Below are 17,924 nucleotides of genomic sequence, written 5' to 3' on the forward strand. Positions count from 1 at the left end.
TTTTCTCCTCCCCTTTACTTATTTCCCTTCAGTGTATTTACACTCTCACTACATTAAGTTGCAGTGTTTCATCTCCTTACTCCATTCCTTCCCTTTCCCTTCCTCTGGGGCTTCCAGCGCTCAATTCTGATGAATCTGCCAATTTTACCTCTCTCTAAAAGGCGCCTCTGAGGTATTAAGTGATACAACGTAGCTGTGGTAAATATAAACTCTAGGAATCGTCTTTACGTTATATATTACTCTGTTTGATGTACTTTACTACCTAACTGAAGAACATAATGTGCATGACTCTCAGTTGAGTATTGCAATTTTTAATGCTTTTCTGAGACTTTGCTGGGACTCTAGAGTGCTTTCGCCTTTTTTTTTTTTTTTTTTAACCAAATCTTTAATGTAGACTGAAAAAAGTGAAGTGTGATTGGCGCAGAGCACCACTGTGGGTTTTCATGGCTGAGCTCTTTTAGTCATTTCCTGAAAGCTTGGTGCAGAAATGTGACAGCGCAGGAAGCAGCAGCAAGCTTAGCAAGGCTCCATGTGCTGTTAGAAGTCAGCTTGCTATAGGTGAGGGTATGTTCTTCTTGCTGAGAAGTAGAAATACCTGGTTCTCAGATTGATGCTCAAGATCTTCAGGAAGAACCTCTGCTGTCTTGCAGTTTACACCAGGGCTTTAAAATGGTGAGTGAGGAACTACAGCTATATGACTATTAAGCATCAAGGAGTGTAAGTTAAGAGCTGAAATTCAAGGGGTGGAAAATGAATGCTTTCAAAAAGCACTACAGTCTCTCTCCCAGGACCTTCAGAAGATCATTGTCAGAACAAGATGCTGGCACTGCTGCCTTGAAGGACTATCATTGGTACCACCAAATGAAACGCAAGAAGATGAATAAACAAATGAGTTCTGACCCAGAGAAGCCTCTTGGTGTGTACAGGTGGCAGACACATCCTCGGCTTCCCTGGAGGACAAGCAAAAGAGAGGGCTTGTGGAGCCTGAAAGGGGAACGGAATGATCCAAGTCTTGCCAAAAGTTCTGCAAGTGTTGATTCTACCAGTGCTGATAATGTCCATGAAGACCCACCAGAGACGCTTTTCCAGGAAAGGACTAGACCATTTCGGGTGCCCTTCAACCGCTCCCTGTCTGAACCTGTGCCACACACTGGAAACAGGAATGCAAAGCCATTTCTGCAAGCCGTCCGTTCAGTGGACTCTGAACAGCGGGGCTATTTCATCCGTGGCATTTTCTCATCTCTCTCAAGTGGCTTTTCAAAGATAATGAGTCGAAAAGGGGAGCCTGACAGTGAGTCAGTAAATGAAGGGAAGACAGACGATAATCAAATTGATTTGAGTACAGGTAATGAACTCATTTTTGTCTTGTTCTACTTGGTTGTGTAACAGGTGAATGTAGTGAGACATTCTTTGGGACATAATAGTTGTTTAAACTGTTTTTTAACTTAGTTTTATTATCATGACATTGGCAACTCTCTGATATTCTATCTTACTTTAAAAAAAGCAACTGAAAAAGGGCCTTTCCTGATAAGGAAGTGGCGTGAGATGTTTTGGTGTGCGCTTAAAAACTTGGAGGTCCCTTTAAAACAAGCATCATCTGGTGGAAGCAGTAGTGTTTCTCTCTCAAATGCACCCTGTGTGTGTGGTATATGCAGTTGTGCAAGCATGGTAGCCTCTGCAGTGTTGTAGTGCCCTGATTGAGATATCAAGCCTGCTACTGTAAATGAAATACTAGGGAGAGAGAGAAATTAAGCTGTCTTTTAAGCAGTGTTCAAGACAGTGGAACGGATCTAGTTCCTCATACCAGGTTCACAGTTTTGTGATCAACCAGCTAAAATGATGTCTGCTCACTGATACATGCCAAGGACAGCAGTGTTGCAGAGGTTTAGCCAGCTGGGATTGAGGTCAGCAACGTGCCAGTCCGAGTTTTCATTTAAATTTGCCCTGCTGATAACAACATTCATAAAGCAGAAAAAAAAAGGGGGGAAGAAATTTGCCTTCTGTTCTCTCGGTCTCTCCAGTAACTTTCTAGTGGGCTACCCAGCCTGAACCAAGTAACTGATGAGGCTTTGGGAGAACAAAACAAAACAAACCCCAAAGTTTAAATTTGTAATAAAAGCAAAAATAAACCTTCCTTCTCCCTAAAACCTCAGCGTTTTTCGGAGTCCTCCAGATTATTGTATTAAAAGCCTGATAACATCTGGATCCAGTTGAGACTGCTGGACAAGTCATCAGTATTCAAAAAAACCTCAGCTTAGTAGTAGTAGTGAAAGAAGAATATACTCTGTCTACAGGGGTATTCAGTCTTTCAGTCACAGTGGAACGTCCCTTACAGGCTTATGTTTGCTACTGGAAGCAGTCACATAAATGTTCAAAAAGAAGAAATAACTAAGAAGGACTATATCTGTTCAAACCTAGTTATGTACAGTCACCGATTACCAAGACCTTCCTCGATTGGAGTTTGGCTTGATGATGCTTGTTAAATTGCATGGAATATGGGGGGCGAAAGAAGAAGTAATAGAACTACTTTTTTTTTTTTTTCTTTCCCCTGTTGAAGGCTTCTTGTTAAGGGGTTGGTTGGTTTGGTTTTTTTCTCTCCTCTCTAGTCATTCACATCAGAAACAAAGATTTCTACTGCAAGCTCCCACTGTTGTTGACACCTCCTGGGAGACTGAATTACTATTGCAAACTGCTTGGGACAGTTTTTCTGTTGGTCTCTTCTGCACACCAATATACGTCAGCAAGCTATATTGGGAAGGTATTCTATGTGATACAAGAGTTTTGGATCAAAATCTCGCAGTATATGAAGGGCAGAGCATGCTGCAATTCCTTTTTTTTCCTCTGTTCTGGTGCACTTTAATACCTAATGGTTCTCATAATTTGTAAGTATTGTAACTTGACTAGGTTATTGGGATGCTTTGCTTTTAGTAGCATGAAAAGTAAACAGAGGAAAAGGATTATTTGTGAGAAACCACCACTTGGTAAATACTTCATGTCAGTTATGGGACAATGATAAGAGCCTTTTGGCTCTTTGGGATTGGATAAACCTCTGTCTGAGCCTGCCAAAACTAGTTTTGCAAAAAGCATCACAGTTCAAGAACTGAGAGAAAAACAATGGGACTCTAGATTAAAAGTCAAACTCTCTTGAGGGAGGAAGTTGTAGCTGGGAAGGTATTTGGGGAAACCAGGTTGATGCAGTCGCCCACAAAATCTCCTGAAACAGCCAGGTCCTGCTTGGGCTGCTGGCACAGGATCACAGAGCTTTTGGTAGGATGGACACCTCCGTGGAGTTTCTTTTCAGCCTTTGCCTTCTCAGAGGTTCAGCCTCTGTTCTTCAAGCAGACAACAGCTTGGGTTTAAGAGAACTAGTTCACCCTGTAAGACATGCTGCTGTGTGGCATATATAGCCATAGGACAACTAATAGCTTGTCACTGGTTTTACTTTCCCTAAAAGAAGAGCTGCTTTTGCCAGGGTTAGCTGGAGCTGCTGGGTAGAGTCTCCTGCCCCACTCAGTACTGTAGGCTGAGACCTGATAAAACAGTGGCAAAGCTTATGAGCTCCTGGGGTTTAGATCTCAGGTGTGTGGGAGGTAACTTGAAGACCAAAGAAGTAAGGTAAATGTGACTAGTCATGTTCTCAGCTGCAGTTTAGATGCTCAGAAGTGATCAAATTTTCAGAGAGTGGATTGTGTTTTCCAACCAAGAGAGGCAGAATTTGGGAATCCTTAGGCAACTGAAGTCTGTGGTCTGCCCAGACACTTTACTAGCCAAGAGATTGTGTGAGACATGGGGTTTCTCCAACATAGGCAAACAGTTTAACTTGGAAGAGCCTGATCGAAAGTCTCCCGGGAGACATCTGTTTGGACAGAAATTCTTGTCACTATGACCCAAACCCAGGAAGACCTTTTCTGTGTTGTTAAATACACGGTGGGAGAGGCATGCTTTGGAGTTCAACTGAGAGAACCTGGAGGCATGCTTTCCATGGCTCTTCTGTGCAAGGAGCCAAGCCCTTTACTTCCACCAGCTCACTTGATTAAAAGTATTTCCACTTTCCTCTGAAATACTTGCAGATTATCAACTTTTTAAAAGATTCTCTTCCTTCCAGCGCTCGCCTGGCCTCTTGTGTTTTGCCTCATCTCTGCACCAGAATCACAGAGGCTGGGTCATCTGCATGGGTTTGTGTAGTGATTCGTGGAGTTTGCTACTGATCTTTGTAAGCCTAGGGAAGAGTAGTTCCCTTCTTCAAGAAATGGTTACCTCCCAAAAGAGGATCGGTTGTTTTTCTGGCAGCTTGAAGAGGGAAGTGGGATTTTAAAAAGAAAAAAAAAAAGATCTGGATAAATATTTTCCAGTTGGTCTCTCAGTCTAGGAGGCATGTTCAGACACTGCTTCATCGGTTCTTGGCTGTGGAAATCCCTACTGGATGGACTCACTCATCCTCTTTGGCGATGAAAGGATGCTGAACGTCAGGAGAGTTGCCTCCTTTGGCTCTGCCCAGAGTTTTGGCAAGATGCAGAGGCTCCCTGACACATGTGGCATGCTTTCTGCAACCCACTACAGCGCTGGTTTTAGGAGGAAGAGGACAGGTGGAGTGGACGGGTGCTGGGTCTTCCCAGGAGAAGACTAGGCCAGGTTTTTTGTGTGAATGAAGTCCTTTTGGTGCACATGTGCTGATTTCTAACAAGTTCTAGAGTCAGGCATTCTGAACCAGCATTTAAATTAGCTCATGAAAGCCTGAAAGTAAAAGGATTTGCACTCAGTATTAAGTTACTATTTATAACTTAAGAAATCTAAGAACATTTTAATTTCTAGTAGATGTATTGGCTTGAGGAAGGATACGTGTCATTCTGATAAACTGGTTGATTGTGAACATACCATGATTTTGGTAGGAGCAAGATAAGGAAGAACTTATGCAGACAAAGCCTTGGATCGAAGGGTTGCAGGTGAGCTGCTGCACCTTTTTTTATTATTTCTGAATATTACCAGTGAGCCTTTAACACTTGAGAATGGGTTTGTGAGAGAGTTCTCGGATAACGTTTATTTCACTGTTCCTTCTTATCTGGATCTCAGGGCAGTGCAAGTTTAATTGTACATTGATGACAAAATAATTCTTCGGTAGAATCAATTACCTATATCTTCCCTGGATATCTCTCTTTTGCTTTGGGGGAGGGAGAGCGTAAACACTGATTTCTTTTATTTAGTGTGCATTTAGCTTTCACAGTCACTCTTGTTACAATTTTTATAAAGACACTTTTTCAGAATTATTTCATTCTCTTTCTTCACCTGGATAAAGATATGTTTCTTCAGTCTTTTAATTTTGATTTCATGCTTTAATTAATTTTATAGAGTTTTTTGTGCCTAGAGTGAGAAAGAATATTTTATATCCTTGCTTTTCTGGAACTGATTTTGGGTTTTTTATAATTCACTGAAGTTATTAAAAGTCTATGCTCTTTTTAATATCTTTACAGTCTAGATTAAGTAAATTCTATTTCTTATATCTTTCCATATAAACTTATTTAGAGATTTGTATTTTCACATTTATAATTCAAATAAAAGCTAAGGCAGTTCCACATTCAGTTTGTGTCAGCGATTTCCAAAATATAAAACTGTTTTTTCCTGAGATGGGAATTTAGTATTTATTACTCATTAGAGCAGCTTGTCTATTTTCATGTTTTTAAAACCACTTTCTCATTTTAGAAGTCCTTCTACTGACTCATGTTCCTCCACCCCCAAATCTCTTTTGCTGTTAAGTAGTTTATTTTTGGTGGGGTTTTTATTAGGGAACTTTTTACACAATTGAGCTTATTCTGTAATTCATGTTTTTGTTTAAGTGCTGTGCAAATGTCAGTTTATATGCCTTCTGCTACGATCCCCTATTTTTCGTTGCAAGGTGTAGTCTTAATGTTAAAACTCATTCACCTTCAATTGTCAGAACATATTCAAGATAGCTGCCTTATACCTAATCCCCATGCTGCATTAAAATGGCTGTAGTTTTTTTGTAGACTTATAACTATGAAAACAACATGTTGCAGCCCAGCATTGGTCTGTCTTTTTTAAACTGTAGTGTGGCTTTGTGGTAGTAAATACTGTGTTACATGGTATGTTGAAAATTACAGTGGGATGGGGATGTACAGGGGAGTGTTTCTGGCATTTGACAGCTTTGAGTATCAATTAAACACCCCCCCCACCACCCTGCCCCTCAAAGTATTTCCTTTTGTTGGTGAGCTGTGCCTGGTTCATCCCAAGCATCGTGATGTTTAATGTGGGCAATAGGCTAATACTATTCAGCTGAATATTTATGAACACAACATAAAATAATTAGCCATAATATCTGAAGCTAATAAAATTATGCTTATCTGGTGTTAATTACACTTAAAGAATGGTGTCTCTAAGCAGGTAGTTGTGGTCATTTCAGCGTTGACTGTTGATTTTCATTTCTTTAATCCCCAGACCATTTTGTCTGAATCAAAAAACCAGCATTCAGTGGGATGAATGAGGACATTTATATTTGTAAGAGCTATTTTCTGACTCATGAAATCATGGCAAGTGAATGGCAGAGTCTTGCATTCCAGGTTGCTTTTTGTTGTTTTTGTGGTCCGCATCTGTGGGACTGTTGGGATGTTATACTTTATGCTGCTTGTGCAGAGGAGGCTGACAGCTGGTGCTTGCAAGAATATTATCTGTGATTACCTTGATCATGAGAAATTATTGCATGGGAATTATCTAAGGAGAGGGTAATTGTGTCCTAGAGACGTCTCATTTCCTGTATTTTCTTTGCAGGGTGGTAGGGGTTTGAAGAGATGCAGCTTTCTTAGAAGCAGCCAAAGAGTGAAACTGTGGGGATTAGGAGATAGGGCTCCTGGTGAAGTAAAGATTTGGGGGTTTGCTGGGAGAAACTTTTCCTTTGATAAGAGGCCAGACAGGGCCAAAAGGAAGTGGCTGGAGAAGGAAAAACAGTCTGTGCTTTCCAGAGGAGGAGCTGTGTCTGGAGCAGTTGGATTTGGAGTTTTTGGCAAAGCTTTGCGTTTTGACTGTTGAGTGTCCAGAAAGAGAAACTTCAGCTGTGAGATCCAATGGGGCAGGAGGCAGGATTCCCGGGAAGGCAGCGGCAGATGCTCATGGTCTAGGGGGTGTCTGCAGCATGTCAGCACCTACCCCGCAGCCCAGGGAGGCCAGCTAGTCCTTGCTGTTTCCCTTGAAGGGTAAGTGAGCCCAGGGTTAGGAAGTACAAAAGAAACTGTGTTAGACTTTTCTCAAAATTCTGTATTCTTCTTGAAGATAGACCTAAACCGCAGCTGTTGGAGCGTACAGAAAGGGGAACTGTACCCAGTGGTTCAGCTATCCTGGAAGACTCAGTCCCTGCTAAGCTTGTTTGACACTGGAAATGGGAACCTTAACTCTTGTAGATGTGTACATTTAGAGCCTGTAGCGAAAGCGTAAGTTCTACCGTGGTAGAATTTTCTTCAGGCAAAGCTCCCTGGTTTGCATTTCCACAAATGCTGCCCATAATGGAACTTGGCGCGAGATGAAAATTGCCTGCATGCTTACACAACGAGCGCTTCCTAGGCACGTTGACCCTTTTTGCCTTAAAATAACAAACCCAAAGGAAAGTATTTGGGTTTTAGGTCTTTGGTTTTTTTCCAAATAATGAATGGTGTAGATTTGTAATGCTTACAGTATGTGATTTAGGAATCAAAGCAATGGCATTTTAGAAGTAAACAAACATGTACAAGATTATCTCAGTGTCCTTATTTATACCATTGCTCTGCTATAAAGTTACTCGATCGCTTGCTTTAACTAATTAACTTGTATTATTGTTTAGCCTTATGCTTTCTGTAGTGATACTTCCTTTGAGGTAGTTATCTAAGAGACTCTTTAGACTCTTCTGAAATAAATACTTCATAATCTTGTAAAACATCACTTGTTTAAAGGAAGCTGTTGATGTAAACAACAGGCTAATGCATGAAACTCTTGACATGTTAGCATTGAAACCAACTGTCCCCTGCGTGGTTTTGTTCTTACTATGAGGCAAGCTGAAGCTAGACATCTGGTCTTCTGTGGGCGAAAGAGCTTTTTACAAGTTGCAGGACCACTTGTTCAAGTGAAGTTAAAAAATATTTTGTACAGAGAAGATGAACAAAAATTACCGAAATAGCTAGTTTCTCAAAGAAGCTTATGTTTTAGAGAGCAGGCAGTCTGTCTTTATTCTTTATGGGGAATATGCTGGTCATTTTAATGTGTGCATTTGGTATAGGAGCATCCTTCTCAAAAACCACTTGTCTGAAAACTGATGCAGAGAGGAGCCAGATTATTGACAGTGGCGTGTGAGAACAGGTAGTGAGCAAACACATTTTTCCAGCTCAGATGCATGTATTTCTGGCAGCTATCACCACACATTGCTGTTGATGCTGTCTATAGGTTTGAGACCTAGGGGATCAGAGTTACGTGTTAGTTTAATAGTTTCTTGTCTTTGTATGAGGTTTGAATGCTAGTTCTGGAGAATTGCTTATTTTGCAAAGCTCTCTTGATTGTCATCTTCCATCTCCCCTTGTCACAGACAAATCCCTCTTTCTAAAAAGTGAAATGCAAGAAAGTACACTGCCAAGTCCAATGACAAGTTGTAACAGACCTGCTTATTCATTTTATGTCTGACTTTAGCTGGTTTTGCGTGTTTTATAAGAACAGGAGCGTTTTCCTCCATCCCATACTCGAAATACTCCCGAGTAAAACCTTAAAATCTTCAGAGATTATTGCATGCTTCTGTGATGATACGGTCTTATTTCTAGCTGCATCTCACTTGTTCCCAGCTAAGTTGCTGTATATTTTCTCCTACTTAGATCTATGGGTTTACAATGCATTTTCACAGAAAAAATAAAAGCCCTTTTAATGTAGTCACTTTTAAGAGCAATTTTCCTCTAACAGTCATTTAGTGACACAGATGCTTTGGCAAGTGGTTTTGATAAATTACTACAGAAAAATCTGACAAACTTTAAATTCTTGCAGTTTTTCTCCATCTACCTTATAACTCCTACTAGCTCTGGCTGCACTTGTACATGAGAAGAGGCTTTGCCAGCAACACCTCTCCAGGTAGTGCCACTGAATAAACTGCATGTGAGGGGAAGAAGGTAAATCCACAGATCTGAATAGCTCCCAGTTGCCTACAGTCATCTCCACTCAAGCAATGCTTTTTTTACATTACTGATCAAGTATATTGGCTGTGTCCTGTATAAATAGCCTTAGTAACCAGTTCCTCTGCGAGCTTTATTAAGCAATGAAGACTTGCGTGCTTAATATACTAAGATGCTAGTGTTTTCAGGATGGGGTTGCCAAGTGTGTGGTGCCTAGCAAGGGTAAGCTTCTGGCTGCAGTGTGGTTAGTGGTAGATTTCCTGTCAGCCCTGTTTCAAGCCACCGATGTCTTGAAATGACAGTTTTCCTTTATTGAGGTAGTACTAAATGATACTGAGACTTATTCTTAGAGAAAATTGGATGAAGCTTTGAAAAGGAATGGGAGACGAAGGGATAATCATTCCGAGTCTGCTGTGATGGAGCTGAATCGTTTGTCTCGACGTTGGTTTTCATGGTTTGTGACCATGACTTCCACCCCCACTTGCACGTGTCACTGTCACATGAAGATTTGACTCTTATTTACCATGTCTCAGTGCCAGAGATGACCTGTGTCAGTAAAAGCCTTCTAATCCAGAAGACTTGTAGAAAGCATGGGATGCCTACGAACGTGTTGAATACTCTGCCAGTGTGGATTAGGGTGGGAGGTGAGGCCCTTGAGACTTTATGGGGTTAGGCATTAAGAGGTTTCCATATCTTTTACTGTTAATACATAGTCTCAAGGAAATGGCAGAGCTAGTCACCCTGGTACTTAGAAAAGTCAGTGGGATAGCGGTGTGTATAATTAATAAGGAAAGAGCAAACCAACGTGTGTCAGTAAAAGATGATGCAAATTTTCTTTATCTTGGTCCTGCAGAGACAAATCTTAGAGGTGTCCAAAATCAGGCTGGTGCCTTCCTGCATGCTTGTTAGGTGCCAGTAAGCACAAGTCAGGGTTGGGCAGCTGAGGGGAGCAGAGATGGGCAGCCCTGCACTGCCGATAACCAGGCATCTCTGCTCCGGCACTGCCCCATGCTCCTTCCAGGCTGGGCTAGCTCTTAGGTCTACCCATATCCGATACAGCAATGCTAATGACTTTTTCCCCCTCCTCATACAGAAAGGTGACTGCTGCAGCCACTATTTTAGCTGTGCTAACAAGGTAGTTTTTAGCTGACTTATCCGCCACCGCAGCAGCAGGGAGCTCAATGCAGGTTGCCACAAAACCTGCCTGAGGAGCTCGTTATAATGACGGGTTGTTAGCTCCTGCTTAGATATACTCTAATAGCTGCAAAAGGAGAGAAATTCTTTCCAGGAAATACCTTTTTCCTTCTTCACTGTGGACTTTCTTCTGAGCTTTCTGTGAATGCTACATGTCTATAAACAGAACTTGAAGGCCCTTAAATATAATTGTAAAATGCCATTGGGTTTGTCTGGGGGGAATTATATGTGTAGAGCAGGAGTTTTGAGTTACTTTAACAAAAGACATGAATGGCTCAAAGGTACTAATTGAGAAATTTGTGTTTGTGCAGCAACCAAAACAATTTATTGTGCGCGTAGCATCTTGCATTTGGTGGGTGCTAGCTCTACAACAGCCTAGCTGTGCTGTGCAGCATGTGTGCCCAGGCTTCTGACACCTTCCTACTGTTACTGTGGAAACTATAATTTCTAACTCTTGTATGTCCCTGAAACAATTTTTTTTTTTTTTTCTGCTGAGGCAAAAGGGGACAAGGTCTGCAGATGAGAAAGAAATACTCCTGTGCAGTATGAACCCAGCTGGTGCACTGACTGTGTTTGATTTACATGGTTGTGCTTGATGGGGAATCACGTGTTCAAATGGATGTAGATGCATTTATTTTAATAGCGAAACTCCAGGTAGGTGTGTTATATATAAACTTAGACATATAACCTAAGGAGACCTATCCTGAGAAATGGAAACCACAGAATGCAAGGGGAAGAAAAGCATCCTTACTGAGTCATATGTTTCTGAATCATCAAGTATGTGGAGGGGAAAAAAGCCTCATGAGACTCTCTCCCTGCCCCCAACAGGCCCAGGCAGAATTGAAAACACATATAGCAATCTCCACTCTAAATAACTTCTGCATGGCTATATAATTTCAAAGGTAAATGCTTTCAGAGTGATGATAGGTTTTGTCTACATCTGTAATGTCTCATTTGTCTTTGGATACCCAACAGCCTTCGATTTGTTTATTCAGAGATGAGCAAACATGAAGCTGAATGTATGTTTCAATGACCAATGTAAATCAACGTGAAAAATGTAGATCATTATAAAATATATACACGCATATATATTTAGCAAGGTTTTCTAGATTGATTGCTCTTAAACCTAGAGCTTGACTCCTCTTATGTGCAGAGAATTCACAAAGAGACAGTCATAGCCCAGGGACAGTGAAGTGTGGTCACTGATGGATAAAATAAAATTCAAGCCTGTTTGCATTTTAATGGATTTTAATCACATGAGAGTTTGGGAAAGAAAAAAATAGATTTTTTTTTTCTCTCTTTTTTTTTTTTTTCCATCATCATGTCTGATTGCTTCAGGGCTAGCAAAACTGGTCCCAGGTACCAAGATATCATTGTCAGTTCTCATCCTGTTGTAAAAGAGGCTTTTATGAAGAGAAGGGATGTGCACGATCATCATTAGTCACTGAGCGCAAAACAAATAGTACTGGTCTGTAGATGTGGCAAAAAAAGCAGAGCTTGAAGTTTTTGGCAAACTATGTAGTAAGGAGGAAATGAACAAGATGCCATGCATGGTTTTTATCGCCAGAGATTTACAAAAATAAGTTTGACATCCGTCAGGGGCTGGGGGGCAGGGGTACCATCCTGCTCTAATCGTGTGGAAGTGGCATGGTCTGCCTTTAACAAAGTATATCTCTTGAATAAAAGGGAGTTGTTCCTTAATCTTTCATTCTTTGGTGGTGCCTCTCACCTGCTTGTCATTTCTGCTGTCTGTGACAAGATCTTCATACGTGTTTTAAACGTTCTTGCTTTGTACTTTAGTGTGGACTAGCTCTGCCTGATTCACCGCTCCCTCCTGCCGTCTCTGCTGCTGCAGCCTCATTCAGGCTTTATCGGCTGCTGCTTGTTTCATCTGAAAATTGATTCTCTGTGCGATAGTATTGGGTGGAATTTATCCCTCAACCCCCAGAAATAATTTTTGTTCAAAAACACCATTGTGAAGACAGCTAAGCAGGGTTTCGTGTGATAATACTGTCACTTAAAAAAAAAAAAGGGGAGGGGGGTGGGAGGGGAGGCGGTCGAGCAGAGGATGTTTAAAATGCTGAGACATTTTATAATGGGCAGAAAATAGAGAAGCTCAAGTTTTTGCCCTGTATTTTCTTTTGTTATATCACTAAGTGGATGTTTGTGTATGTTTATACTCTGATTTCGTGTGTGTTTTGAAATCTCATTGTACTCAGTGGTGGAAAATTGGCTGCTTAAGTAAAGGCATGTTAAGGACAGCTATCTACAGTAGCTGGAAGGAAATGCTTCTCAAATGTATTGTCCAAGTTGGTTCTAGTTAATAGTCTCTTGGGTACGTGAACTTTCCTTACCTTCTCCACCCAGCTTCTGGCAGCAAACAGAATTCTTAGTATTTCCATTTAAAAATAAATTAATTAATAAAAATCCATGCTGCCCCTGTAAATTGTTTCCCAACAGGAGTGAAATTAATTTCAGTAATAACTCATAATATCACTTTTGTGGGTTGATTATTCCTACTGGGGAGGAACCCCACAAAACAGTAACATAAAGCAAATCTCTTCAAACTGGATGAAAATTATTGTATTTGTATAAAAGATTCCCCTCTCCCTTTCCTCCTGGTCTGGTTGGGTTTACTGTTACAAAATGCAGTTGCACAGCGGGACTACTAATTAGATGTTATCAGGCCTGTTTCTGCAAGGTTGTGACCTATAAATTTCTGTTTAGCATTGCTGTAGGAAAGACATTTTCTCTCTGCTGGTTATTTATCCTTATTGGGTTCATTTGTTCTCCTTCTAGGATTTTGGAGATGAGCACCTGTGGCTTTACCCTTCTGATAGAAAGGGGTTTGGATTTGCTGTGAGGGCTTCATGATGTCAGTTTGCAAAACATATGGCAGGAAAACCATTTGGGAACAAGTGCATGTTTGTGCCTAAGGGATTTGTGGCATTAACATTAAGCATCAGATAAATCAGATAAAAAACCAATGTAGTGAATAATGAAAGGTTTGGTCCTCACATTTATATTTTGCAGGTTTTGGGGAACATAGCAGGAGTGAGGAGGAAAAACTAAGTTGGCGTGGACTCTAGGGTGGAGGGTGTTTGGGGTGAGGTTGTGGGGTTGCCTTTATTCTTCACAGCCTAGCCTACTGGAGAGAGAAGGAAATGTATTAAGTAGAGGGAAAACCCAGTTGAAGAATACCTGTAATACTGCACCCCAGCTACAGATCCTTTTAATTAGCTAGCCCATCATCAAAGTGTACATTAATCATGCTTATTTAGCTTTGCCAAAAGCATAGTAAACCTGTTCCACCTGTTTTGGTGGTATCTCAGGAGCCTTGATCTCAGCATGGCTAAGATGTCCAAACTGAGCTGGCCTACAAGAATGGATTTCCCCTGACACTGTTACCTCCGCACTTGCAGTTTCTCTGCTCTGGCACTGTTGTTTCTTCCCATGTTGCCTCCTTCTTTCACAGTTAGTTTCCCTCAACGTCATATATATAGAGTCGTCAAGAAGAATCATAGAATGCTTTGGGTTGGAAGGGACCTTTAGAGATCCCCTAGCCCAACCTCACTGCAGGGGGCAGGGACATCCTTAACTAGATCAGGTTGCTCAGAGCTCCATCCAACCTGATCTTGAATGTTTCCAGGGATGGGGCCTCCACTACCTCTCTGGGCAACCTGTTCCAAATAATCTGCTATATTCTGAAATTTGGGAACAAAATGGAGCTTTGATTTACAAATATTGACATCATGTGGTAATAAGGAGACCAAAGCACTCTGAGTCAGAAGGCTCCTGAGCCTTGATCTGAGCCAGCAACTCAGTGTCCTGCCTTGACCAAATTGGTGGTGACCTCCTTATGCTTAACCAAAGTGGATTTTTCTCCCAAAGCCAGCTTTCCCTCCCTAAACACAGGTACAATACCTGGGTTAAATTACAAAGGGAAACTAACCTCATATAACCTTTAACTAAAGGTTAAAGAGTAGAGCTGATAAAAGAGGCATTACAGGTTGTTACTTCCCTGTACTGGATTAAATGTGGGATTCAGATTATTTGCAGTAAGACGTCTCTTTGCATAAATCGAAATATGTCTTGGAATCCCTGTTGCATTTATGTAAAATCTGGTCCCCTTCCTCTAAAGTTTTGTGTCTGAACTATCTTTAAAGGATGAAAAAAGTCCAGTCCTCTGTGTATTAACATTGTATTACTGAAATGCGTGAAGACTGTTCAGATGTCAGCGAGAAAAATGGAATGAGGACTGTTCTGGTGCATTTGTATGGGGTTTTGTTTTTAAGTAGGTCAAATCAGCTAACTGGTGTGTAATAGCTGGTTCCAGGTTTCTCTGAAAACATTTTGAAGATGCCAGAAGGAAGCAGAGTGGGTCTTTTTAAATAGCATGGGGAGTACTGGAGGTCTTCTTTTACATTATATTTGAATCCCTCAAGGTGGTTCCTTACTAAGTCATTTGTTTTAAGTGGTTAAAATAAGAAAGCTAAGTTTAGCCTATATGCCTGAATGACCTGGATAATATGCAAAAAAAATGCATGTCGTTGTAGTAGATTTTAGTGTCCTGTGAACTCCCTTCAGCAGGGGAAATAAACTCATCTGTCTGAGACATCAGCGGTGGTCAGAACTCCCATATTCTCTTTTCCCAAAAGTCTGTTGAGGCAAAAAAACCAACCCAAAAGAAGCCCCTAATCACTCGTGTGTACTCAGGCTTCACGAAATGTTCAGGTTGAAAATAGCTGAAAGAGTACAGCAGCAACAGGCTGTGCAGTAATGGCAGGGTGACAGAGTGTTTAAAACTCCTAGGTATGTGAGAACATCACTTTGAGGGCATTGTGATTTATTTTATTCTTTATTTTTCCTTTATTCTTCTCTCTCATCATGAAAACCATCACACATGGCTAGGGTTGTTTTTCAAACCACAGAGGCTGTGTTTCTGTGGAGACAGGTTTAAGGGGATGGGAATTCAGCAATCCTGCCATTGCTCTGAGAAATTAAGTTTATGGGCTGAGATTGTTCAGATCAGTGACAATGAATATATCATTTTTCTTGAAGGAAAGCCAAAGATGAAAGCTTCTAAAAGAAACAGCCTGCATGGTGTAATTCAAACTCCACGTGAAAGCCTGAAAGATGGTGTGTTTGGTTTTCAGTTGTTCATCTTGAACTTGTGGTCACTGTCTCAGCACCTTGTCTGTTCCTGTGGTTAGTCCTTGTCTCCACGGAAATGCTTCTCTACCTTTTTTCTTCCCATGCCTCCCTCCCTTTACCTGGCAGAAGGCAGCAAAAAGGGTCTTGCTCTCTTGGAACGGGTCTGTGACAGATGAATGTCAGCTGGTTGATGCCTTGTTGGCGAGGGTAGGGGTAAAGCTGTCTGTGGGGGCAGAACCTTTGGTAATGGTGCTTTTGCCAAGCTACGTGCACTACTTGCGGTCCATGTATGCTTAGCTTTAGTTCAGCTTAGTCTGACCACAACTACAGTAGTACATTTTTTTTTTTGTGCACCCAAAAAATGTGCAGGAACTGAGCAGCATTTGCTTTTAAATTGTTTTGGCTTGGTTTTTTTCACAGCTGCCTTGGGCCAAGGCCCTTTTTAAGCTCAGGATGCTTTTCCTCTAGTCTTCTTCCTGCACTGCTGCAAAGAATAAAGAATCGAGAGGGAACAGCCCAGTCTGGATGCTCGGTGCTGAAGAGGCTATAAGATGGAGATTAGGGGTCGATGAGAGCAAGCATTACAGAGAAAAGAACAGGGGGAAGGGTGTAGAGCTGGGTAAGAAAAGGATCATGCATAAATTAGAGGGGAAAACTGCGGATTTTTTTTTTTTTCTTTCCCACGAATAATTAACTTTTCTGCTATTCTCCATTTTCTGCTTCCTAAACCTCTCACGAAAGCCTCTCCTTGCTTTGGGGAGAAGTGTCACTTGAGAATCTTCTCAGAACCTGGCAGCTCTGTAGCAGGGGCATGTAATCTTTTATAATCCTCTCTACAGGTTTGTAATAACCATTTCTGTTTTGAGATTCCAAAGTGTTTTGTAGGCCAAATGGGAATTTAACTGTGAGAGAAAAATGTACTTAATATTCAGGAGGAAAGATGAGTGGTCCTGGGCAGGGAACGAGAACTGAATAAGAAGGAAGGAAAACCTGCTTCGTATTGTAGGAAGGGTCACAGCGATGGCTTTGAGCAACTGCGGGTTCTTTGAAATCCTAGGTATCCTGGGAACCAAATTGGTTTTTACACAGATAGCAGCTTCTGTTCTGGTGATGTCATGAGATTTACAAGGCTGCACAATGAGCTGCTTGTTTGCAGGCGCGCATGGGAGGCTGGGCTGAGCATGAAGCGCACCTGCATGTTTTGTAAGGTCCCCACCTTGATTGGGTTGTGTTTTCTGGTTCCACTTGTTGAGCTACGAAGTGCGCAGATGATTGCATGATTTGAGGTCGCTGGCACCGATCCATTCAAGAAGGTGCTGATGTCTCCTGATAGACACATCTTTCACGCTGTCTCTCATGAACCTGGCTGGGTACAGACCATGAGAACAGGGATGGAGAGAGAGGCGCAGCCGGGGGAAACAAGGATCAATTACCCTTTGTAAGTTTAGCAATTGGCTATGCAGCACGTAAGAAGCTTAGAGGAGCTCAGCAGTGTTCAAGCTAATTGGCAGCTTTAAACTGCTATTAAGAGCTCCCACACCTTTTGCTCAAAGAAGCTGCACGGTGACAGCAAGCTGGTGCAACTTTCTGCTTTCTAATCAGAATTACCCTGCCAGGCCAGTTTTAGCTTCATGCTTAATTTTTCCTTCTGCTGCTAGCTCCTTAGCTCTCGGGTTTTAGGACTTTGCAAGAAAGCTTGAGACTGTTGGCACACTCAGCATCTGCTCGCTAAACTACTCGTAAGATTTTAAGACTTGTGGTTTCTTTTTTGGAACGACTCCATGATTTTCCCTTTTGAAAAGAAAATCTCGGTGAAACTGCTTGCATGGTTGTGGCCTAACTGAATTTGTGCTCTCGAGCTTCCGCAGAGCACTTGGGTACCAGGGAACACTGAGCCCTTTTAGCAAATATTGGGGGCTGAGGGTGGTAAATGTGTTAGCACAGGTCTTGCAAAAGGTTTGGGCTTTGAATTGCATGTGTTATGGGGAAATGAGAGAGGAAATCTTGGCTGATCTCTACTCTAGTCTCAGCCTTGGTGTGAAAACTACTAAGCTTTTGATAGGCGAAGTGGTGACGTTGCAAGTATAGGGCAGATGTACTGACTCAGGACCAAGTTAAATTGGCAGAGCTGTCTGGGAGCTCAGCTGGGGGAGGGAGCCTGCTGTACCTTGCTCGCTGCCGGCCGTCTCTTGTACAAACAAGTCAAATCTCTGGTAGGGAAGGAATGAAGGGGTGGGAATGATGTCAGCAACGGAGAGGAGAGGCAGCAAGAGCTCATCCTTCTGGGAGATGCCAGGTCCGTTGAACAGTAGCATTCTGTATTTTGTCTCCTGTTCATTGCAAAGGAGACAGCCCCTGGCTGGCTATTAGGTATTCATTCCTTCGATGGCTTAGCCCTTCCCACATAAAAATTGTTCCTTACACTTTTTATGCAGAAAATCTGTAGGA

At 41.7% G+C, this 17,924-nt stretch overlaps 1 protein-coding gene across 1 annotated transcript in view; it reads left to right on the forward strand.

Annotated features, from left to right (window-relative positions):
• Nucleotides 1–750: 750 nt before the first annotated feature.
• RASAL2 (RAS protein activator like 2) overlaps nt 751–17,924 on the forward strand; it is a 126,486-nt gene continuing 109,312 nt past the window's right edge. Inside the window, exon 1 of the mRNA XM_075711150.1 lies at nt 751–1,345. Coding sequence (XP_075567265.1) covers nt 751–1,345 — 595 coding nt within the window. The remainder of the gene's footprint in view (nt 1,346–17,924) is intronic.

The sequence above is a fragment of the Pelecanus crispus genome, chromosome 5 (assembly GCF_030463565.1).
Source record: "Pelecanus crispus isolate bPelCri1 chromosome 5, bPelCri1.pri, whole genome shotgun sequence".
Lineage (NCBI taxonomy): Eukaryota > Metazoa > Chordata > Aves > Pelecaniformes > Pelecanidae > Pelecanus > Pelecanus crispus.